Source organism: Diabrotica virgifera, chromosome 7, assembly GCF_917563875.1.
Source record: "Diabrotica virgifera virgifera chromosome 7, PGI_DIABVI_V3a".
NCBI classification, from domain to species: domain Eukaryota; kingdom Metazoa; phylum Arthropoda; class Insecta; order Coleoptera; family Chrysomelidae; genus Diabrotica; species Diabrotica virgifera.
Genome location: NC_065449.1, coordinates 243,991,210 through 244,017,982, shown reverse-complemented (window position 1 = coordinate 244,017,982; position 26,773 = coordinate 243,991,210). Strand labels below are relative to the sequence as shown.

Here is a 26,773-nt window from a genome sequence, read left to right as displayed (position 1 = left end):
CACAAGTCCTTACTTTGGTATAAACTCCCTCATAAATGGCGTTCACGGGACTTGCGTAGGTACTTCTCAGGAATCCATTTCTCTTTCATAAATCTCCATTGCTCTTGATTAGGAACTGTGTCGTAGGTCTTTTTAAGTTCTATATCTATTTCTATCTCTATTTCTGTACTTACTCTATTTTACCGTTCCTAATATGCTAATTTTGATGGACTCAAACGCAGTTGAGCGAATAAAACAAAATTATTGATTTTAGTATTATTTATTGTATTGATTTTATAACAATGATGCGTATTCTATTCGATTAGGTTTCTACATTAAATACAAATTTTAACATATTTCAAATATAAATCAAAAACAGTATAACTTTGATTGTGGAATGGGCTACTGGAGAAAAATATCAGAAAAATGCTCGGAAATTTACTAAAAATCAATTTGAAAGTTTTTAAAAAATTAAAATATGAATATACAGTTAATTTACATAATTATGTAATACAGTTAATTTAATAATAATAATATATTATCACAGAACATATAATTTACATATACCTAACAGTACCTAACATAAAATTAACTACACCAATGTTTACCTCTTCGTCTATCGTCAGTGCGTGCACTAATTTAGCTCTGAAACAGTTTAGTTAAATACAAAATGTGTATTTAATATTATTAAGAAACTATTTTTTTATCTACATAAGTCCAGTAAACTAAAACTATTGTAATAATAAAAGATACTTTAAATAAGTTTTATTTTCCTGGATATTAATTAACTTTCTTACAAAATTCCGTTATTAATGTGTAATAGACTTTCTAATTATCAGTCAGCGTTATAGTCCAGAGTAATAAGGATTTTCTCGGAACATTTAAAGATCCAGGTAGCTGACTACTTTTTCAGTTATTGTAGACATACAGGAAGAAAACCTATCTGTTTCCTGCCTAGAGTTCGCGTCCGTTTTTTAGTTAATAACAATTTAGTGCAAAAATCGCAATTCTTTCGATTTTTGCACTCCATTCAAAAGCTAAATAGTTGACATGAAATTACAAAATTCAGTTTTTTAGAACATTGAAAAACCTTCAACATGCCGATTTTTTAAAGTTAGAAAGTTAATTTGTTGCTACGCAAACTGCAAAATAAGTGAAAATCGTTATTTGTTAATAACTTTTACTAAAACTACCTTAGAACTTTAGTGTTTCACCCAAAGTTGGCTATTGGCGTACTTAATATACCTTCAAAATTTGAGACCGATCCATTAATTAGTTTAAGAATTATTTTATTTGTTTATCCCAGAGATCTTTACTTTTCAATAAGATAAGACAGAAAATAATGAAGATAGGGCAATTCTGAGTATGACAAATGAAAGTAGAAGAGTGATAGTATCAAAATATATTAAAAAAAGATAAAAATATAATTAATATAGTCAAAAATCCCAATGCCAAATTTTAGAAATTTTGTAGTTTATAAACATTTAGAATAATTTTAAAAATGTCCGTGGAAACAATCTTTTTATACAGGGTGTAACGAAAATACAGGTCATAAATGAAATCACATATTCTGAGACCAAAAATAGTTCGAATAAACCTAATTTACCTTAGTACAAATATGCACATAAAAAAAGTTACAGCTCTTTTAAGTTACAAAATGAAAATCGATTTTTTCGAATATATCGAAAACTATTAGAGATTTTTTATTGAAAATGGACATGTGGCATTCTTATGGCAGGAACATCGTAAAAAAGAATTATAGTGAAATTTGTGCACCCCATAAAAATTTTATGGGGGTTTTGTTCCCTCAAACCCCCCCAAACTTTTGTGTACGTTCCAATTAAATTATTATTGTGGTACCATTAGTTAAAGTCAATATTCATAAAACTTTTTTACCTCTTAGTATTTTTTCGATAAGGCAGTTTTTATCGAGTTGCGGCTTCTTTTTTAATATGTTTACATAAAAATTTTATGGGGGTTTTGTTTCTTTAAAACCCCCAAATGTTTGTGTATGTTCCAATTTAACTTTAACTGCGGTACCATTAGTTAAACACAGTGTTTTTAAAACTTTTTTGCCTCTTTGTATTTTTTCGAGAAGGCACTTTTAATCGAGATATTACTTCTTTTTTAATATGGTTCAAAATATACCTAAAAATGTAAATCATAAATAAATTTTCATATTATTACCAAGTCTCCATAATCGTACTTAGCCATATACAAATATGTGGTGGATTTGACAAATATTCAAAATATCTCGATAAAAACTGACTTTTCGAAAAAGTACTGAGAGGCAAAAACGTTTTTAAAAGATTGTGTTTAACTAATGGTGCTACAATAATAATTAAATTGGAACGTACACAAAAGTTTGGGGGGGTTTAAAGGAACAAAACCCCCATAAAATTTTTATGGGTTGTCCAAATTTTACTATAATTTTTTCTTAAGATACTACTACTATAAGAATGCCACATGTCTATTTTCAATAAAAGATCTCTAATAGTTTTCGATATATTGGAAAAAATCGATTTTCATTTTGTAACTTCAAAAATTTGTAACTTTTTTATGTGTACATTTGTACTAAGGTAAGTTAGGTGCAACCGAACTATTTTTGGTCCCAGAATATGTGATTAAATTTATGACCTGTATTTTTGTTACACCCTGTATATTCGAAAAGATAGTATTTTAACAAGAATTTTCAAATAAAAAATTTAGCCTGGGTTCATTTGGGACAAAGTTAGCTATATGTTTTTTTATTCACAGTTAATTTGTTTATAATAATTAAGGAATCCCATTAATGCCATTTTAAAGAATGGGATTTGTATTTTTCCTTTAAAAATTTGCACAAACATTGTACCGTCACAGCAGCCTCTAAGATTTTTCAAAAATATAGTTCAAACGATTACTAGGGTGAACCTACAAATCCACCGAGTTCAAATACCGAAAAAGTAATTTCAAACGAATATAATTTTCTGTATCTCCGGAAAAACTCAATGGATTTTGACCTTTCTTTTAAAATTTGATGTAATTTCTACGTACATTACAAATATGCAATTTGTTTAAAAATTTATTAATTAATAAACAGTCTAATTTGTTTAAACAATTCTTGAAAAAATATATTTTTTACAAAAATATATTTTTTTAATCATAGTATCATTAATGATCATAGAAAAAGTTAAAGTACAGTTTAAGACATAAATGATTTTCATTAGATAATTAGATATTGAAGATAATTTATTTATTAAAGTACCTATACCTTAACTTTTTCTATGATTAATTACGATAATATAATTAAAATCATGGACTTTTGGGAAAAAAATATTTAATCAAAATTGGTTTAAACAAATTAGACTGTTTAATAATTAATAAATGTCTAGACAAATTGCCTATTTGTAATGTACAGAAAAATTACATACAAATTAAAAAAAAGAAAGATCAAAATATATTCAGTAGATCCCGAGATATAGAAAATGATAGTAGTTTTAAGTTGCCTTTTTTAGTTGATGAATTCGTGCATTTGTCGGTTCCCAGCTCCCCCTTCACTTACCACTTATTACCAACTGAACAACATTTTTAAAAATTCGTGTAAAATACTAACTTTTCGAATATGTACAATGATTTTTTCTACGGACAATATTTTTAAAGTTGTTCTAAATGTTTATAAACTACAAAATTTCAAAAATTTGGCATTACTATTATTGACTATATTAGATAGTTTATCTTTTTTTAGTACATTTTGATAGTATCACTTTTCTACTTTCATTTGACATACGCAGAATTGCCTTATCTTCATTAGTTTCTGTCTTATGTTATTGCAAAATAAAGGTCTCTGGGATAAACAAATAGAATAACTTTTAAACTAATTAATGGATCGGTCTCAAATTTTGAGGGTTTGTTAAGTACCCCAATACACAACTTTGGATGAAACACTAAAGTTCTAAAGTAGTTTTAGTAAAAGTTATTAACAAATAACGATTTTCACTTATTTTGCCGTTGGCGTAGTAACATATTAATTTTTTAACTTTCAAAAGTCGGAATTTTGAAGGTTTTTCAATGTTCAAAAAATTAAATTTTGTAGTTTTATGTCAACTGTTTAGCTTTTGAATGGGGTGCAAAAAATCGAAAAAATCTAGAATTTTGCAATAAATTGTTAAAAATTAAAAAAGGACGCGAACTCTATACACCGAGAGAACAATTTCTTTTCTCCTAAAACACCGATTTCTTTGAGCAATATTTCTTAAAAGTTAACATATCCTATTAACTTAAACATACCGGTTCACATTATAAAGAAACGAGTTTTTTAAACACAACTCAATAATTTCTTACAGATAATTTCTTCAATACTAAGAAATGCATTAATGGTTACATTTAATTTTCTTATCCTAAAGTTTTTATTTCTTAAATTGAAAACTACAAATATTTTGCAGTATAAGAAATATAATGTTAAGTTAATGCATATTTATATTTGTGAACAAGAAATTTTCTTGCAATGAAATAAATATTTTAAACCACAAGAAATAATTCTTCAGAGATACCCTCTGTAGTAACTGTGGTTATAAAATAAAAACTTTGTCATTAATGCCGAAATGTTACTTGAAAAGAGATTTTCTTCCACAAAAGAATTGCGCAGATTAACTATTTATGATTTAGTCGTCAGTGTTTGTCAAGATGGCGTGATATGTTCATGTTCATATAGATGTATGTTGGATTTATTGGTGTACTTTAAAAATTAACGGATATTTTGAAGGTACGTACATATATAGGTATTAAATAAAAGTAAATTGAGTAATTTAAGATGTAATAATAATATTGTTGCGTATCCGAATGGTTAAAAAAGAAATATAATAGTATCTTTATATGCTTTTTAGGTATAATGATGGACGACTCTGAAATAAAGGAGCTTATTATTCTAACTGGGAAATATGCCACAATTTAAAGCTGGGACAGAATGATATAATATATAGCTTCAGAACAATATTAAGAAAGGAGTTATTAACCAACTGCGGGACCTTCCAGAACTTCATATACATGTAAGTACCTTTTTAAAAATGTGTATACTTATGTATCAACTATAATAGGTTTCTTTAATGTATCGTCTTCTATAAAAATTTACAATATAACTCTATATCAAACATGGCGGGTGCAACGCTGAGGATTTTTTCTGTTAATTTATTTGAGATAAAGAAATCAGTTCGTCTAAAAGAAATATATGTTTATGGTTAAGAAATGTTATTGCCGAAAACCGTGAATTAGTTAATATGTATTAAATGACTTAGATGTAAACTAATAATACTTTCCCGTAATAAAATTTCTTAATGATTAGGTATGCTGTCTCTTTTAGATTATAAAAATTAAGAAAATTACATATTATTATGTCTGCTTCAATGTTTTACATTGGTTGTATTTTCCCTCTTGTTTTAGCTAAACAATGTTTATTGTGTGACTTAATATTATACAGATAATTAATTAATATTTCATTAACAAAAAGAAAAAAATAAACAACGATGTATAGGTTAAATAATGCCATGTTTGAACTAAATATGATTGATTATTATTAGTATTAATAGTTCTTACGTGGGGCCGTGTATTTGTTTTTTTTTTGTATTTCCTAAATTTGTCAAAATAAATATCTATATCTTTATAAAAAAAAATTATTAAAGTAAGTTTACTCTTTCTACATAACGATTTTGTTTTAGTGAATTGCTGATATATACAAAGTGCTATTAACAAAAGAAGGAAAATTTGAGGAAGTTGGATTTGCCTCTCCATCCTTTTATTGTTGTGTAGAAGCCAGTGGTTTAAGAGTGGAGAAAATATTTGTATGTAATAATAACGTTTTATATCTTGTTTTATTAATAAATAATGATTTTACCTTAACACAATGATTTATTTCGCGGTATGTAATATCACTTTATTTTAAAGAAATATTAACTTAACTCTAAATATACGTTTATCTCTGCGAAATATATTTCTTAACATTAAATAAATTAATTATTAATAGTAAAATAATAATATTCCTTACTAAGAAATATTATTGCTCAGAAAGCATAGTTTTCTAATGTGTAGAAAATATATTTTTATGACTAATAAAATTAATTAACATCAAGTGTAATTTCTTTCTGATAAATGGGTTTGAAGCTTGCCAGAAAGTGATAGTTCAATCATGTTTAAGATATATTTCTTTGGCTATAGTAGAATTTATTTGAAATATTTTAGAAAATTATATCTTACATACAAAGATATATTTCTTAGGCAATATGCCAAGTCGATCTTTCTTAAATATTAATAAAGTTTCTTTATGTCAAGAATTTTTTTCTCTCGGTGTAGGCAGGAAACAGGAAGGTTTTCATCCTATAGGTATACAATAACTAAAAAAGTAGTCAGCTACCTGGATCTTTGAGTGCCCCGAACATGGTCTATTTCTAGCTTATTACCCTGGAGTATTAGGAAGCTAGTTCCACAGACGCATTACCTTGATACGGTTGACTGCAGTTACAGACGAAACCTGTTTAGTGTTCCTAGAAGGTATAGGTAACAAAAACCAAAAAAGATCTTGGAGAGACCCCGCATAGAGAAAAACGCAAACAGAATTATGATGATTTGGTTTATTAGCAAGAGAAAATTTTGGAGAAAAACTGACACAAGAAGTTACGAAGTTTTATTCTATTGAGATTCCAAATTAATTGTAGGCCCAACAAGGCTTCAGGCAAACCTAAAGCTTGCTTTTCATATCCGCTTAACAGCTTGTATTCTCTTATTTTCCGGTTGAATTAGCATCCATGTTTCACAGCCATATGTAGATATTGAAGAAGAAATTATATTTAAGAAGTGGGGTTCCTACAGGCTCTTCCGCATCCTAACGAGCGGTCCACAATTATTGGGATCAAAGCTACCCGTTCAAAAAATTACGTATGTCTTGTTTTAATCTGAAACACCGCCGGAGTGTGACGTCACGGCCAACTGCGGCTATATTCAGTGTTGTTATGATCACTTTTCCAAACAAAGAATAAAGATTGAAAACATGTTGAAAAGATACCCAATCTCAAGACCTTTTAATTCGTATAAAGTTAAAAGTTTGCTTCCTCTGCTACTTTTTATGTTCAATTATAGTGTTTTTTAAGTTGACGTACGTACACTGACAAGTATCTGTCAAAGTTGACGTAAACTAGAAAGTATATCTGAATTAATAATAGACATGCACTGTATGGCTATCTCTGTCGTTCAGAGCCACCTATGGTGACAATAATTTTGGATCACACGTTACATTTCGCTCGCCATCCTTTTCTATTCGCCCATTCGTTTTCTTCAATAGCCCTATCTGCCATAGACTGTTCTATGCCTTCCTTCCATGTTTCTGTAGGCCTTCCTCTTCTTCTTCTATTTATGGGTGTGTAATTTAATGCTCTTTTTGGCCATCTTTCCTCTGACATCCTCATAACATGACCATACCATAGCAATTTCTTTGTTTCTATATGGTCAACCGTGGAATATACACTCTTTGTCCGTCGGTCGTCTTATTTCATAATTTGGTACGTGTTCTAATCTAGATACCCTGCATGCTCTACGTAAGTAATCCATCTCCGCTATTTCTATATTTTTTCTTTCCTTTCCTGTGAGTTGACAACACTCTGCTCCATAAGTTATAATAGGTTCCACAATTATTGTTCTGTAGATTGTTAATTGTGTGTCTAGATTCACCTTGTTAGACCATAGTAGACCATTTAAAATACGAGTTGCTTTCCTCCCTTGCTGTATCCTATGCTGAAGAAAAAATTGAGTTTTATAAATAATCAACAGAATCAGACAGAAAACTGCACGATTTTAATGCCAAGCATGTCGATAAGACACAGTATATCGGAGGACATGGACTTACAGAAACGAGAGAGGAGACCTACCAGAAAAATTTGTAAAAGACTCAGAATCCAGACTTACATCTATCAAGACTTATCCGGGAATATACTTGGAGACGGATCACGTTCCAGTAGTGTATTCTTCCTTTTTTTGTATAAAGACAAGACAAACATCATCTTGGCCAAACAAAGTAAAATAAGAACGGGGAAAGAACCGCCAAAGAAACTCTTTAAAGACATAATAGATAGCACCTTCAAGCTAAAAGAGGAGGTAAATGATGGATCAAGAATATTGGAGCAGGAAGTTCATTCTGCCATAACACAGCTAACTTTTAGTAAAACAGCATCTTCTTCTTCAAGTCCAATCTCCGCGACGGATGTCGGCAATCATCATAGCTATTTTGACCTTAGAGACGACTGTCCTGAACAGTTTATTTGATGTACATCCGTACCATTCTCTCAGGTTGCACAGCCGCGGTATTCTGCAACTCCCTATGCTTCTTATACTTCTTAAAGCAGCATACTTCGATAATATATAAGCAGAACTAAGCACTCACATTAATGGAGAATGAAGAGATACAGAGATGACAACCAACACACCACACCACATTGAAGCGGATTGGGGTCTTTTTCAATAGCCTAAACTTCTCTCTTGGTATAAAAGTAAGAAGCTGCGGATCTACATCTTATTTGTCCTTTTTCGTGGTGTAATAATACTGAAGATCCTATGGACTGTCCGGGTCACAAATGATCAGGTCCTCAAAAGGATTAAGAAGAACCTGGAGTTACTGACCACCATCAAATCTCGAAAGTTACAATACTTTGGGCACATTATGCAATAAATCCAAATATGCCCTCATACAAGACATTCTGCAAGGAAAAATATTTGGAAAGGGAGATCGAAGAAGAAAAACATCCTGGTTAAAGAACCTCAGAAAGTGGTTCAAAACAATCTCTGCACAGTCTTGTAGCTCTGCCGCAGATAGCCATGATGATCAACAACATTCGTCACGGATAGGCACATCAAAAAGAAGTAAAAGAATGCGCCGAAGAGAAACCTGGTACCAAAGGATAGTCAAGACTATGAGAAAAGGTATATGAGAGAAATAGACTGACTACCTACATTCTCTATGAATCCCTCTTTTTTTCACTTACTATTGTTTTACCTTCGTCAGTCCTCCACTAATTCAAACTCATCAGCCATATAGTTCCTTCGTTTCAAATAAATATGGACCTTGAAAGCTATAATTCCCAAAACAACCACAAGGAGAATAATAACCAGGGCCAAAGAAATGTTAAACATAACGTGAGTGTCCTTTGGACGCATCAAAGCACCTGCCTCTTCGTCTCTACAGAATATTCCTCCAATATTCATCTTATCAGTTATCTCGTTCTTCTGTAGAGTATACGACACATTTTTAAACTTCAAATAGTCTACTAATTTGGACAACAGAGCACAGGATAAGTCATTGAACTTGATATCTAACAAAATCAGGGATGGTAAACTAGTCATAAGTTTGTCGTATTCTATAACATGTAATTTATTGTGGGTTACGTCAAGAGTGTTGAGATTCTTTAAGTTTTTAAAAACCGGGTAGCTCAGCTCCGTTAGAGAGTTTCGTGAAAGATTTAGAACCTCTAAATTTTTCTGATCTACAAAAATATCATTGTTGTGGATGACACTTAGTTCGTTTTGGGACATGTCTAAAATTTTCAGGTTCTTCAAGGTTTTAAAAACGTTTTTTGGAAGACCTGCAATACTGTTGTTCCTAATTTCTAGATGAGTTAAATTTGTTAGTCCATGGAATGAAAGCTCCACTAGTTTAATATGGTTGTTACTCAAATCCAAGTGTTTTAAGTAAGCGTAATAAGTGAAGGTGTTAGGAGGTATGTCTCTTATATTGTTGTTATATAACTTCAAAGTTTTTAATACGTTTGTGGTGTTTATGCTTAAAAGATACTTGACATCAAATTCGTTGCTTCCTAAATTTAAGGATTTAACACAGTTCAAATACTGCAAATTGAGCTGACTCAGTTTATTATTGGACAAATCAAGCTTTTCTAAATAAATCTTCCCAATAAACAAATCGTCCTCTACACTGTTTATATTGTTGTCGCTAATCTTCAGCTCCTCTAAATAATCCAAGAAAGAAAAATGCGAGCTATTCAATTTGGTTATTTTATTCCCTTGCAGCTTTATCACCTTTAAGGATTTCAAAAAGGCAAATGAATTGCTTAAGTATTCAATATTGTTGTGACTGAAGTCGATCTCATAGAGATCTGTGAATGTGATACTTGGTCTATAATAAGTGAAGCTAGCTCCTACAGATCGTTTAGCACTGTTGACCGAAAACACTGGCTCAGTTACTTGATCTTCGCAGAAGAAAACTTCACCCATGTGCTCTATGCTGTTGTTGGAAAAATTTAACGATTTTAAATATTTGTTAGCACATAAAAATAAGTTGCTTATATCTACTAGGTTATTCTGTGTGACTTGTAGGCTTTGTAGCTTTTCCAGCTTCTTGAAAGAGTTCTTTTCTAAACTATTTAAACTATTTTGTCTTAATGTTAACTTAGTTAAGTTTGGTAAATCTGCCATAGAGGTTGCACCAGGCTTGAACCTAGTGTTGATCACCACCAGTTCCTCCAACTGGTTGACATGCTCAAAAATGTGTTCAGTTGGAGGGAACGAGAAGGTTGAGTTCGATATACTCAAGCGTTTTATGTTGACCACGTTTTTGAAGAGATCTGAAGTGACTCCTGTCAAAGAACAGTTTTCCATGGTTAGACTTATTTCGTAATTGATGTGGATGTCACTTAGGAGCGTTGTGTAGTTGTTTGTCAGTCCTTGGCAAATGATGTCATAGCCTTTCTCGTAGACTGAGTCGATGAAATTAAACTCTTTGTCGCAATGGAGAGCATCTAATGTTGAGATAAGTGACATCACCAATAGCAGTCTCATTTTTCCTGTAACAAAACATTAAGATTAATACATTTTTGATGTTGGACCCAAGTCTTGAGAATACTACTATCAAACTTTATTTAGTATTGAGAAAGACATAATAACAAATCACTCTTAAGTCGCCATTCCATGTGCGCATCTACTTATAAGGGTACAGTTTATTGTATTAATTTTTATTTCTAATTTTAATATAACTGTAGAAATAGTTAACACCTTTTCAGAAATAACAGTAATCCGTACATAAACGTATGTGTGATGCATTGTGTATTAGTGAGACAAAACCCAAGTCAGTTTAGAAAAACAGAAAAAGTGTCAACAGTGAAGCAGAGACCGCACAATATAAACCTAGACAACACGATAAGAAAAAAGATATTTCTGAGGATTGTAAGTTTGACAATCTGGACATTACACTATTTATAAAATGCGTAAAAAGAAAGAACATGTTCCTGTGGAGACGGTGTTGTGGAATAAAACGGATTTGGCAGGACGTTGTTTTCTGGTGTTTTGTAATTCTATAATCGTTTTGTGCATATTATGGAAATTGTCATATTTGCGTTGTAGTAGGGATGGGAAAAACCTACCGGTTTAAACCTAAAACCGGTTTTTTTACTTCGCAATAACCGGTTTTACCGGTTGTTTTTTTGTCCCGGTTATAACCGGTTTTTTCTTTTTAAAGTAAAAACCGGTTATTAGGTTTTTACGGTGATTAAGATTAGGTTAGGTATTATTTTGGATCCCAATCATAATTATTATTCTCAAGTACCTAATTATTCCAAACAAAACCACAATTCAAATTTTAATTTAGTTTATAAAATACAGAAGCAAATTTAAAGTGCAATCTCACATCAGTCAGAAACAATTATTAAGTTATATTATAATATTTCCTTGAAAAGGTATTTGTAATCATAATATTTACATAAGAAGTGGTCTGGTTGAATTAGACGTAAACATCACCTATTTTTCATACTTAACTCTTGACATTGAAAGTGGGTGAATGACTTTTTTTGATTACCAAAATATAATGTTCTGACTATGAATATCGAATTACTGGTTACGAATACGAATCTCCAAGAATTTCGCTACGTTTTCAAAACGATACACTCGTACAGGAAGTATTAAATGAGTTAAAATGTACCTATTCTACAAATATACAAACGTGTTAAAAGTAATACATGTTCTTTCGATAGTACTAATCTTGATCATATTGATATCGAGTCGAATGGAGTATCGCAAACTAAAGTGTATTGTAAATGTAACCGGTTTTTTTACCGGTTAAAACCGCCAGGTTAAACCGTAAGCAAAAAAAAACCGGTATAACCGAAAACCGATGTTTTGTCAGAAACCGCCATCCCTACGTTGTAGTATTTTAATTTTCCTAATTTTCAGTATACTAGTACCTCTCTACAAAAACAAGGGAGATATACAACAATGTACAAACTACAGGGCTATAAAACTGCTTAGCCACACCATGAAAATATGGGAAAGAGTAATTAATAGACGGATACGTGAAGAGACCGAAATATCCGAGAATCAATTTGGCTTTATGCAGGGCCATTGATTATAAATATTCCACGGGCAGATCAAGAACAGGTGCAATTTTCATTATAAGGCAGTTGATAGAAAAATACACGAATAAAGAAACAAACGCTCATATGGTATCCATTGATCTTGATAAAGCATATGATAGAGTTCCTCGAGAGATTCTGTGTTGGGCACTCAATAAGAAAGGAATCCCTGGTGAATATGTACAGATTGTGAGGGATATGTATGAGGGAGTAACGACTAGTGTTAGGACAGGTGTGGGAGAGACTGATAAATTTCATGTGAAAGTAGAATTGCACCAGGGCTCGGTGCTTAGTCCGTATTTATTCTCATTAGTTGTGGACCAGATAACAACGAAACTACAGGGTAACATTCCATGGTGCTTAACGTATGCTGATGATGTGTTAGTAGGAAATAGTGAATGAGACTTAGAACAAAAACTGGAACAGTAGAGACAAGCTCTCGAGGAAAAAGGTTTAAAACTTAGTAGGACAAAGACAGATTATTTGGAATGCTCATTTAAAGATGGAGTTACTACAAATAAAATGGTATCTTTGGATGGTGAACTGATTGTAAAAAGCAATAGTTTTAAGTACCTGGGATCGGTATTACAGAGTAATGGAGAAATAGATGGAGATGCATGCAGTAGAATTAGGGCTGGATGGATGAAGTGGAAGGAAGCGAGTGGTGTGCTGTGTGACAGGAAAATCCCAATGAAGTTGAAGGAAAAATTCTATAAAACAGCCATAAGACCGGCTATGATGTACGGAACTGAATTTTGGGCAGTGAAAAAGAAAGAAAAACAACGTATGCATGTGGCGCAAGTGAGAATGCTTAGATGGATAAGTGGAGTGACAAAAAAGGATAAACTTAAAAATGGGTATATTAGGGGAAGTCTAGGTGTGGTACCAATTGATGCCACAATGAGAGAGCATAGGTTGAGATGGTTTGGTCATGTTCAACGTCGAGACACTAATCACCCAATACGAAGAATTGCTGAAGTGCAGATTCCTGGAAGGAGTAGGAGAGGAAGACCAAAGAAGACGTGGGGGAGACGATTAGGCAGGACATGTTGGTAAAGGGAATTAATATTGATATGACCCAAGATAGAATTGTATGGAGAGAATGAATGATGAATGTGGTTTTCTTCCAGTAGTTTTATATCTATTTCGGGCCTCACTTTCTTTTGAATTATTTTGAGTCGTATGTTGATATTTGCAACTAGTAATATCTAATAATAGATTATGGTCCGATAATATAAGAAAATCAGTTTGGTTTCTTGTTATTTTCTCAGCGGTATTACCGTGTGCTTTCCATGTATAAGGCCTTCTGCATTCTTGGATGTAAAAAATGCTATACAAACGATATTTTTATTATTACCAATTAACTAGGTAAAAATACCTATAAAAGAATTATTGTGTATGGACGCAGTTAAATAACGTTGTTTATTTGTCGCGTTTGTATAAAATGTGTCATTATTATTGGAACCCATAAAAAACACGATTAAAATTGTTCGAAAGTTAATCACAAACAGTAACTAAACAATTTGAAATAGCGGCAAATTCCATTCTTATCAACGATTTTAATTTAAACGAGTTCAGGTGACCATACACTAGATACCAAAGGAAGTCAAAATAATAAAAATACAGACATCAGAAAGTCATTTTTGAAATGTCATAAAACTAAGAACAATAAATTAAGAAGAGGTAAATTATATTTTTTTAGTACTACTCTATATTGTGTATATTTTTGTTAGTTAATAAAGGTACAAAAATCTTTAAACTTGGAACAAACAAGAATGGAAAGTAGAACGGGAAGAGTAAATGTTCACAAAAAATTTAATAGTCATTTTAAACATGTAAAACGATTAAGAAACACCCTAGGAATAATTGTCTGAAATATTTAGAAAATTAAAAAGCCTGCCTATGAAAAAACTTCATTAGAAATCTCGCATTATTTTAAATTTCAAGAAAACGCTTCTGACGTCGCTAGTCGTATACTCCAGCGCGCGCCATGTCCACACAGTGTAATTTTTAGGTACCTGTTTGACGTTAGTTCAGGCCATTTTATCTTGTATTTTGTTCTCTTATTGTTTTATCAGGGCTAACGTGGAGTTTTATTGTGAATTTTTTTAGTTTAAACAGGATAGACTGTTTCAAAGGAGATATTTTGGATAATAGTACAAATAAATAAATAAACTGAAAGGTTTTAAAATAGCTGATTCTCCTAACCTACCTACTAATTGTACATATTATAACAATGGTGTCTGATTTCTTGTCATCTTGTAACGAAATAAATCAACCACAGAGTAGTGGATTGTTTTATTTTAATAAGGTACAGGGGTGAAAAAAAAGAGAAAATTTAGCGTGATTTTTAATTTTAAATATTTCATTTAAAGGAAACTTTTTGTTTATTCTAACGGACTTTCGGTTCTCAGTACTAATGTAATCTTTAATGTTGCGTTCAAATTGTTTAAAAATATTTATTAGTTTTCTCAGAATTCGAAAAAATTAATGCATTTAAATAGAATTTGCTCCAAAATTTGCTATACTAATTTAAATGATGTCTAGTTTATGCTGGGGTCACAGCAACGTCTAATGCCGTTAATTAACGCATTATTTGCTATCTCTGTAATGCAAATAATTCGTTAATTAACGGTATTAAACGTTACTGTGGCCCCAGCATTATAGAGTGTGTCAGTAATAAATAGGCACTTTTTAAAAAAAATGAATAACCATTTTCAAAGGTACTTTATTACTATGTTATGGACACCAAGTCTTTTAAACCTCCAGACAAATTAAAAGATGATAAACTAGGTAGGTACTTTTTATTTTTGTAAAAAGTTTTCTTGCTAACCCATTTCGTTGGATATTTCCATTCAAAAGGAACTTTTTGTTTATTCTAAGGGACTTTCAGCCCTCGGTAATAACTGTAGGCTTTTATTCTGCGTTTAAATTTTTCAAAAATACTTATTAGTTTTCTCAGGATTCCAAAAAGAATGAATGCGTTTAAAAAGAATTCGATCGAAATTTTGCACCTGCGCTCTCCAAAAGGATTAGAGTGTTATACATTATTTTTGGAATCACTATTTCAAACGCTTTTAAATGAGCTGTCACATGATGTACTTCCCATCTAAAAAAAAACCAAAGTTGTCGCTGTGACCTGAAGAGGGATCGCGTAAAGTTCGAAACATTGATGTTACAATATATTTTGCTTCCGAGCGTTTTGCTTATGTGCTAAAAATAAATAATTTAATAAGGGGGCAACACTTTTTCCAGCGCACTGTATAAGTGAAATCATATTAGAAATCACACAGTGTAAAGTAAATTAGGTTTAGGACAAAAAAGGGGATTTGCAAAATTATTATTAATCAATTAATATCATACATTGAGCTAATGCATTCAGTAATTATCACTATAAAATACGTTCATCGTAGGAATGGACGAAACTGATTGTAAGGATGAGTAGAATTGCTTGTAAGAATAACCGTATTTATTGTGGGAATGATCGGAATTAATTGTAAGAATAAACAGAAATAATTGTAGAAATTAACGTAATATCTTAGGAGAATAGTCTTCGTCGGTCAATTAACAACGTTGTTGTTACAATGAATAGTGTTCGTTGGCTCAGTGAAGTGTTCGTAATATTAATAAATGGATGTTCATCCATTCAATAAACGTAATACATTGGATCAACTAACGAAAATAATGAATTCATGAACATCGCTTTGTTGTTCCAATAAAACCAAGAATTGGACAAATTTTAAGTAGGTATTGCTTTTGTTATCTGAATTAACATTTTTATTAATATTACGTACCTTTTTCGTTGAGTGTATGCCAATTGTCTTCCATGATATAAAAAATCAGTTTTCCCCATTTGGTTCTTTTGTCTTTTAACACTGTGTCGTCTGCCGTTGGCCATTTGTTTATTTACTTTATTATAAGTATACTGCGTTTATCAAAATAATATAAACAGTTTCATACCTACTTCTTCCAAACCTAGTTCTATAAGTCAGTCCACTGAGATTTGATCAATTGGAAGATTTAAACAAAAAAAATTATAAAAATGTATTTTTTTCTAAATAATCTCATTTTCTGACGCATTAAAACCAGTTGCTCATGGTAATATCCAGATTAAGTACATTATAAATTTTAATCCTTAATAATTACGCTTGAAAGTGCACACGTATTTCTTAATGACCTATATTTAATGCACACTAACTAAATAATATTTTTCTCAATTATCCTTGAGAAAAAATATAATTTTATGTAATTGTGTTGATGCAGCGAAACTGCATAATCTGATAATTTTTATTAATTATTGGTTATTGTAATCTCAGTGTGTGTTAAGAATTGCTTCTTATTTTTTAGTAGAGGCAAATTTTCTGAGGGTGAATTATTAGTAGAATATGTATATATTTTAGACATATTATCTAAATGACATTCTTCTTCTTCTTTTAGTACCAACTCCAATATTGATCCAATATCGTGATTTGATCCAATATTCCTAACAATTTCTTTTCCATTGGTCTCTCTTCAGCTGCTCTAAGAGCTTCGCAGAATGATTTCCAACTGAATTCTTAATTTGGTCGGACCATCTATTTGGTGACCGTCCTTTTGATCTGTTCCCCGGAACGTTTCCAGAAACAATGAATCTCTCCAAACTGTCGTCACCTCTGCGAACCACGTGACCGAAGAATTCGTTGCAGACATATTGTGGATAGCCTTTTTTTAATCTCAAATTGGTTTATAATGGAAACTTTTGTCCTATGAGCTGTCCATGGTATGCGCAGCATTCTTCTTCAGCACCATATCTCAAAGGCTTCAATTTTTTGGCGCTCGCCTGCGCGAAGAACCCAAGTCTCTGCCCCGTATGCATATTTACAAATGCTCCTAGAATACGGCACCAGAGTGCTGAAGTCGGTTAGTAGAGTGGATCGAAAAATCAAAGTTTCGATAACTGTTTTGGAATAGTGCGCAAAAGTTGCAAATTGGTATTACAAACTTAATCTTTATTTGCGATTTTTCAAAAAAATTTCATCTTCTGCCCTCTACCGGGGGTTGAAAAAATAAAAAAAAATACGAACTTATGATTTTAATTGAAAAGTTCAGTAATAAGTACATGTTATTATTATAAAAATGATATCCAATTGAAATATTTTTTAAATATGTCATATTTATTCTTCTACCCACTCCCTACCCTTCCCCTTAATTTTGATTATCTATTGTTTGTAGTCTTTTTTGAACTCAAATTTTGGCATATCTCTGCGCGAATCAATTTTTGCCTTGATAAAATTGTCTCTTTTTTGTGATCCAATAACCGATGAAGATGCTTCAGTTACGAGCTTCACGATTCTCTCTACAGATTGGGTGTGACAGGGAAATGTAGCGATGTCAATAATTTTCTCAGGAGATCCGGAAATAATATTTTTCAAATCCTCTACTTTCAAACCTTGAAGCAATGGAGGGCAAGTTATTTTATTGTTTTGTCAATCAATAAGATCAATATAGTCATCTGCTTCAAAATTAATTTGTGGAATAATAAAAGGTCGGATGTTAGATGAATCATTATTGGCCTTAGTTTTTGCATTGGGAATGCGACGAAGTGCAAGCTCTCTTATATGCGGGCGAGTGTCATGCAGCATGCATAGCAGAAGATTTTCCAGATGTAAAAATAGGCATTTCTTTGAATTAAAGGGTCTATAAAACTTTTCAAATTTTGCTCTAAGTATCGACTACGCTTAATTGTTTGTAAAACATGCTTTGCACCATTCACACATGATGGATTGCATTTGATCTGAAATTCTGAAACCATAAAGGAGCATAAACCGTGACAATAAATTTGGTCAGTTCCTTTAATTCTGATGTTGGATTTTCAGTGCTAACATACAGACGTATATTGCGATTCGCCAACGTTAGCCATCGAGAAAGACTTTCCAGGGCTTTGGTTTAATAAATCCACAAAACATTCCCCTGTAGAAATTGCGACACTTTGAAACAAATATTTCTGATCGGCACTAAAGTCGATTAAATCTACTTCTGGTAACTCACAGTCAATAATATCACTGTTTCCAACCGGCATATTTTCGCAACGCACTATTTGATTTCCTATAGTTCCTGCAAAAGCTCTTGGACTTTGAGTTTGACCGTTAAGCTTTTGGAAAAGATGCCGTAAAGGCAATTCATTAGCATGAAGCTGACAGATAAATCTTTGTAAAGGGCGGCCTAACTTTAACTCTATTTAAGAAATTATACCATTTTTTCTTCCCGTATTTACCACAGGTCCGTCATATCCTACTACCACTAGTTCTTCTAGATTATACCTATAACTCTCTAAAAAGTTCACAATACTTTGACAAATGCTTAGAGCCGATCCAGAAAAGGGTACTGCGTGTCCTAAAAATATGGAGCCTGGCTCTTGAACTAATAAAACGTTCTCTTCGAGTGCGGTTCTTCTGTGGGGCTTGCCTTCAATATTTTCGATAACGAAGGTTTTATTTTTCCTTCCGTCAAAATATATGACCTTCAAAGTTTCGGGGGAGTTTTGCATAAAACATTTTCTTCATTGATCTCTTGCTCTTCTCAGTTTGTTTCTTGAAAGTCCAAAGTCGCAGCACCCCGAACCCCGAAGATGGGACCAATATACTAAACAAACCAGAGCCGCCAAGAAAATTGTTTTTTTTTTCGTTTTTCAAAAGCCTGTAGTGGACAGAAGATGTAATTTTATCCAAAAGTCGTGATAATACTTTCTTATTGTCGTTACTAAAAGTAAATTTTGGTGGGTATTCCAATTAAATTTGTCAATTTATTTTTATTTTGTGATTATTACTCCAACATTTTTTTTTCATTTTTCAAAGGCCGGTAGAGGGCAGAAGATGTAATTTTATCAAAAAGTTGTAATAACACTTTTTTATTGTCGTTACTAAAGGAAACTTTTGGTGGGTATTCCAAATCAATGTGTAAATTTTTTAAAAATATTGCGATAATCGATCCACCCTATCGGTTAGCCTTTGAAATACACTATTACACTACACACCCTCATTGATTTAGACACCTATTAAATTATAAGACATCTATTAAATTATGGTGCCTAAGTTTTTAATGCAATTAATATTATTTATTGTAAGTATTATACAGGGTGTCCCGAAAAGATTGGTCATAAATTATACCACAGATTCTGGGGTCAAAAATAGGTTGATTGAACCTCACTTACCTATATACAATAGTGCACACAAAAAAAGTTACAGCCCTTTGAAGTTACAAAATGAAAATCGATTTTTTTTCATATATCGAAAACTCTCAGAGATTTTTTATTGAAAATTGACATGTGGCATTTTTACGACAGCAATATCTTAAAAAAAAAATTAAGTAAAATTTGTGCACCCCATACAAATTTTATGGGGATTTTGTTCCCTTAAACCCCCCCAAACTTTTGTGTACGTTCCAATTAAATTATTATTGTGGCACTATTAGTTAAACACATTATTTTTAAAACTTTTTTGCCTCTTAGTACTTTTTCGATAAGCCACTGTTTATCGAGATATTTTGAATATTTGTCGAATCCACCACATATTTGTATATGGTTAAGTACGGTTATAGATACCTGTTAATAATCTGAAAATTTATTTATAATTTACATTTTTAGGTATATTTTGAAAAAGAAGCTACATCTCGATAAAAGGTGACTTATGAACAAAAGACTAAGAGACAAAAGTTTTAAAAACACTGTGTTTAACTAATGGTACCACAATAATAGTTTAATTGGAACGTACACAAACATTAGGGGGGTTTAAAGGAAAAAAACCCCCATAAAATTTTTACGTAAATATATTGAAAAAGAAGCCGCATCTCAATAAAAACTGGCTTATCGAAAAAATACTAAGAGGCAAAAAAGTTTTAAAAACGTCGTGTTTAACTAATGGTACCACAATAATGAATTAATTGGAACGTACACAAAAGTTTGGGGGGGTTTAAGGGAACAAAATCCCCATAAATTTTTTATAGGGTGGACAAATTTCACTATAATTTTGTTTTAAGATGTTCCTGACATAAGAATTATACATGTCCATTTTCAATAAAAAATCTCTAATAGTTTTCGATATATTGAAAAAAATCGATTTTCATTTTGTAACTTCAAAGGGCTGTAACTTTTTTTGTGAGCACATTTGTACTAAGGTAAGTTAGGTTCAATCGAACTATTTTTGACCCCAGAATGTGTGGTATAATTTATGACCATTCTTTTCGGGACACCCTGTATATTTCAATTTATTGTATTCAAATAGAAATGTCGAAACTGCAATAAACCTAGCATACTTAAGAATGTGTTTTTTTATAATAACTTAATTCTACAAACGTGTTAACATGCAATTTTTAGGACTCCATAGGAGCGTTAAAAATGCTACTTTAAGGCACTAGTGCTTCAAAATTTTTAAGGCACTGCAGTTAAAAGTGAATTGTCAAATTGTGAAACGTCAAAATATTTATATTTCATTTATTAACATTAATATTAATAATACAACTTGCGCAATTTGAAAAAGGTGGTTTAAAAGGTTTTTTATTATAATTTTGTGTCTTTGGATTTGTCTTCCTTGGGCGTAAAATAACAAAACATCTATTTTTATATTTCACTTGTCACCGTGATGTATAATTATGTATATCTGAAAGGTAAGTAGCATGCGGCTTGATGGCCTTGTTGGTAGAGCATTGGACCAGAGATCAAAAAATCGCGAAATTGCGGGTTCAAATCCCGGACGATTCATACTTTTTTCTTTTTTTTTTAATATTTGGCATTGTTAAGTTTTGGTTCATTTTTGGTAATTATTGTTAATTTTTTGTATTGTAACTGTTAAGTAGGTATATTTATTTCGTTGAAATTATATTATAATAATAATAATAATAATAATAATAATATCGTCTTTATTATTTCTTCAATATAGAAATGTACATTTTTATATAAAACATAATATATCATTTTCAGAAATAAAGGGCGAAGTTCATTTTCTGAAATGTCGCCATTTACAGAAAATGTTCTTCCACTTAACCCGAAAAAGAAAAAAAAAACTTATCTATATAGTGCCATTATAAAAACAACAATAATTTCGTTTCATTTACCAATTTATTCGAGCTCGAGCCTTATGTTCGTCCAGAACCAAAATTATGATTGAGAAATAAACAAATAGTCTCTAGATTTGGATTTAAACTGCCCAATGTTTAATACTTTTATTGTTGATGGTAATGAATTATACAAATGACATACCTGATACCTAAAAGACCTTCTAAATATCTCTGTTTTAAATTTCGGTATTGCCAGCAAACCTTTATATCTAATATTTAAGTTGTGTATGTCCGTTCGATACGTGATTTTACGATGAAGATAAGACGGTTTTTTTGTTAGAATTATTTTATGATAAAGACAGACTGTATGATGTACCCTTCTATTTTCCATATTCAGCCACTCAATTTCCTTAATTTTATGTGAAACTCTTTGTCTTCTGCGAATGCCAAATATGAGTCTTAGACAGGAATTTTGAACTTTTTGAATTTTATTCTTGTAGTGAGTGGCTAAATTAGGACCGTAAAGAGCGTCAGCATAATTAAAATTTGAAAGTACAAGAGATTCACACAAAACTTTCTTAACATTAAATGGTAGAAAATGTCGATTACCGTATATAATCTTAATTGAAGCGTAGGCACGCTGTATCAATTTATTTATATGTTTTTCGAATCTTAACTCTGAATCCATTAATACACCCAAATTCTTTGCCACATCAACAACATCAAGAATTGAATCCTGAATTTGGATTTGGATTGATGGTAAAACTAATTCCCTTTGATTTTTTGGCCCAAATATTAATATGTTTGATTTACTGGAATTGATGCATAGGCAATGGTTTAAAGCAGCTTCTACAAATCTTTTTAAATCGGCATTAATCAGATCATTAGCGTTTTTTAAATTTTCGATTGGGAAACTGTAGTAGAGCTGAGTGTCATCAGCATATAAATGAGCTTGGCATGACTGAAGCTTAGAGAGAAGATTAGAAGTATATAGAGAAAATAATAAAGGACCCAATATTGAGCCTTGTGGAACTCCTGAATTAATATTCAAAGAGTTTGAATTTTGACCTTCTATATTAACATGCTGTTGTCGCCCTTCCAAATAGCTTATTATAAGTAACAACGCATCATAGGAAAATCCTAAATACTTTAAAATGCTTATCATTAATTCATGGTTAATAGTGTCAAAAGCTCTGCTAAAATCTAATAAAATCAATATAGTACATTTTCTGTCATCTATAGCCGTAAGTATGTCATCGACAATATGCAAAAGTGCAGTTGTGCAACTAAAGCCTTTGCGAAATCCAGATTGAACATCAGGTAAAAGAGAAAATTTTTGTATATATTCCTTTATTTGAATTTCCATAGCTCTTTCCAATACTTTGGATAAAGTAGGTAAAATACTGATACCTCGCAAGTCTTTCATTTCTTTTGGATTTTGTTTCTTCGGCAATACCCTCACAACTGCCCTCTTCCACATCGCCGGACAGACATTCTCTGTTAAACAATAATTTATAATATGTGTAATGTAAGGTACGATATGAGGACAACAAAGTTTAATTAATTTAATATTTATACCATCACACCCTCTCGCATTCGTTTTTATATCTGATATGGTCTTAAAAACAAACAAGTCATTAATTTCCTTAAATTTAAAGTTTTCATTGAGTAATCTATTATTATTATAAAAATTTAAAAGATGTTGGGGTGGTTTTTTATTAGGAACAGATTTTATAAAAAAATTATTTAGATCGTTAGGCTTTTTTAAATCCTCTGGAATATTTTTATTTTTATCGGGAAGAAATTTATTCAACTTTAGTGTCTTCCACATTTCTTTTGATGAATTATTATTGAATTGATGTATAAAGTATGCTTTTTTTCTCTCTCAATAGCCCGATTAGTAAAGTTACGCATTTGTCTATAAAAATCTAAATGTCTCTGTAATCTAGTCCTTTTAAATTTGCTTAAAGCTTTGTCCCTCTCGTTCATCATAATTTTGATGACATATGTCATCCATGGTGCTCTGGCTTTAGTGACTCTAGAGGTAACTATGGGAATATGTCTATCAAATAAATTATTTAAGCAATTAACTAAGTACGATATTTTTGCGTCAATATTTTCCTGGTCATATATTCTGAAAAATGAAGTATTAAACAAATCAGCCTGAAAGGATTCTTGATTAAAATTTTTAAAGCTTCTATATGTACACATTTTAGATTGTTGCGATGTACCACCTACATTTACCTTACAATAAACAATAGAGTGATCTGAGATGTTATGATGTATGACACCCCCCTCCACTGCAGCTCCTTTTTGTACTATTACATAATCTAGAAGTGTTGCAGATGTAGCAGTGACTCTAGTAGGAACGTCTATCAATTGACAATAATTCAGTGATTCTAAAATTGAATAAAAATTCTTAACACTACTATTGTCATAGTCAAACAAGTCTAAATTAAAATCACCCATACAAATTATTTCATCTACAGTTGGTCCAATATCAATTAGACTATTTTCAAACTCATCCAGAAAATAATTTAAATTTTTTTCATGAGGTCTATATATTACACCTATTCCAAATGTTTTTTTATGAACCGTAATTTTAATCCATAACTGTTCCCAGATATAATCCTGCCTACTTATAAGTGGTTCACAACGCAATCCATCTCCAACATATATACATATTCCTTTACCTCTGCAATTTCTATCCGCCCGGTATAATTTATAATTATTAAAATTTAATTGGTCATCAACAATACTATATTTCAACCATGTTTCACATATTAAAAGAATATCTAAAGAATTATCCGAAACTATTTGTTTAATATTTTGCAATGAAGGTACTAATGATCTTGCATTACAGCAACCTACTTTAAACATTTTGTTTTATTTTAAACAATTTAAATGCTCGAGTTCGAAATTAAAACAATACCAAAACAAACGATATCTAACTTAAACAAAAAATTGTAGTTCTTGTAGTTTTTGTTCCACCTAGATAAAAATCTAGTAACGGGAACAACTCAATTGGTCAAATGCTGCAAATATAATCCTTAACATTGTTATGCTCGTAAAAGATAAAAATAACAAACATCATGATTCTATCTGTTAATTTCAAAAGCCATTAAATAGAGAATAATAATAATACATTATATACTAAGTAAGTAGTTTAGCGACATCCTCCATTGAGCTGATTCTTCTACCATTTTGTTGACCATTCAGTTTGACGTAAACTTGACCATAATTTGTCCAAACCACACCTGAACCATTAATTTTTTTCACTGCCTCCGTTACAATATTTAGCTGCTCTCTCGTTAAATCCTCTCGAATTATTATATTTGTAGACTTCAGTGACCTTTTATTTTTGTAAACAACATTTTTATAATAATTTGAGGAAAATTTCACCAAAACTGGTCTACTTTTGTGGGTTTCTTTCTTGTTCAGTCGATAGCAGAACTCTATACTTCTTTCATCTAATTCCAGATGCATTGTAGTTGTAAATATAGCAAGCATAGTTTTAGACAAATTTTCAGGACCCGATGGTTCAGGAACTCCATAAATTCTAAGGTTGGTGCTTCTCCCCATTTGTTCCTGTTTCTTTTGGTGATTAACAAGAGATTTGATTGTCTCTTCCTGCTGCTGAAGTCTTCTAACAATACTTTGATTTTCTTCTTCAAGTTTGGCAATTTTTTCGTTATATTTCTCTTCGATAATCCCAGTTATAGTTTCGGTAAGCTTGAGGATAAACTCATCTGCTGTGCACAATTTAACAACAAGGTCTTTAACTACTGAGTGCAATTCATCCTCTCCCTTACCACTTTGACTTCTATTACCATCTCTACCCATTTTAACAAAACAAACTTTATAAAAACTTACTGCAAATCAGCTAAAAATCAGCTAAAAATATTTCTATGTATCTATGTATTTACGTCCGTGGTCATAACTTCCACTTACAGACAAATTTTCAAAATTATACGTGCACGTTTACCACATATTCCAATACTTAATCGCAGCACCGCAAAACCACGTCTACTCTGTAAGGCACATTCTTTTCGACTCCTAATAGAAGTATAACTTCTTACGTGCGTACAAAGTACACACACATTCTTTTTTTTTTTAATTAAATTAATTGAGACAAAAAGAAGAATGTATATAATTTATTTAATTCAAAATACATTTTACTGCTGTCAGAAAACAGAAAAAATGGTTATTTGAAAAAATAACAGTGCTTTTCGCTTAAATTAAATGTTCAAACTGCTAAGAGGCAGGTGGGTGGCAGCTTTAACATTGAATTTAAGCGAAAAACAATACTTATATATCAAGTAAACATAAACGTATTTCGAATTAAATAAATTATATACATTCTTCTTTTTGTCTCAATTAATTTAATTCAAAAAATTTTTTGGGCACCCTGTATAAATAATTATGTTAATGTTATATTATTAAATATAGAATTGAATATCCTTTCAAATGAGCTATCACACGACGCCTATTCTTATTTAAAAAAATCATCGATTGTGTCATCACGCCCAGATGGATGACGTCACTAGTATGATGTAATGAATTTATTCCAACTCAAACGTCCTCACTGTAGGTACCTATAACTTCAGAGGCTTATATCTTAAAACCATGATTATTTGGAGCTATACGCCCATTGAGTCTTTTGTTCTACACGTCAAGGACTACCATAACCCAAAGTTTTAGAGCATTTGACAGAGAGCCATTTCCCATAAGGTTTCTGCGGGGTCCTTTCCTCATTTTTAAGAAAGCTTCTCTTGATTGAAATTGAAAGGGCGTTGGTAATGCTATTTACCGTTAGGACCGTATAGATATTGCAGATTTAAAAAGCCGCAATTAGAGTAGATTGAGAACGGACTCCCCTATTTGATATCAATATGAAAGTGAGACAGGGAGAGGCAGTATCAACCATGTTGTTCAACTTAGCTATTGACGCATTCATCAGAAAACTAATGCAACCGACTATACGAATGCCAATTGAAAGGTAAAAGAGAGATCGGAATGGAAGGACATAGTCAGACAGGCAAAGGTCCATCCAGGGTACGAATGCCAAAAAAAGGAGGATAGTTTCATCGGGAGTCAAAAGCGGTAACTATGCTATTAACGTTTGATCAACTGACGCTCAAATACAAAGAAGAGGATCTATTGGATAAGAAATTTTAACTACGATACACATACCTTCATAATATACAGGGTGTAACCAAAATACAGGTCATAAATAAAATCGCATATTCTGGGACTAAAAATAGTTCGAATGAACCTAACTTACCTTAGTACAAATATGCACATAAAAAAAGTTATAGCCCTTTGAAGTTACAAAATGAAAATCGATTTTTTCGAATATATCGAAAACTATTAAAGATTTTTTATTGAAAATA

The 26,773-nt window shown here is 31.5% G+C and overlaps 1 protein-coding gene and 1 long non-coding RNA gene across 5 annotated transcripts in view; both read right to left on the bottom strand.

Moving 5' to 3' along the window:
- Positions 1 to 240: 240 nt before the first annotated feature.
- LOC126888317 (uncharacterized) lies at positions 241 to 26,694 on the bottom strand. The gene is made up of 2 exons (XR_007699507.1): positions 26,656 to 26,694; positions 241 to 1,576 (listed from the first exon to the last, which is right to left on the bottom strand). It is a non-coding gene; the product is annotated as an uncharacterized LOC126888317 (long non-coding RNA).
- Positions 2,737 to 26,773, bottom strand: part of LOC114329367 (protein slit-like) — a 188,898-nt gene continuing 164,861 nt past the window's right edge. For 3 of the 4 annotated variants that reach the window (XM_028278458.2, XM_028278440.2, XM_028278448.2), the window contains exon 2: positions 2,737 to 10,790. In XM_028278458.2, the coding sequence (XP_028134259.1) occupies positions 8,995 to 10,785 (1,791 nt within the window). In that variant the 5' untranslated portion in view covers positions 10,786 to 10,790 and the 3' untranslated portion in view covers positions 2,737 to 8,994. Of the gene's footprint in view, positions 10,791 to 16,144; positions 16,194 to 26,773 lie in introns of those variants that run through there. The other variant, XM_050656447.1, reaches the window with a different exon arrangement.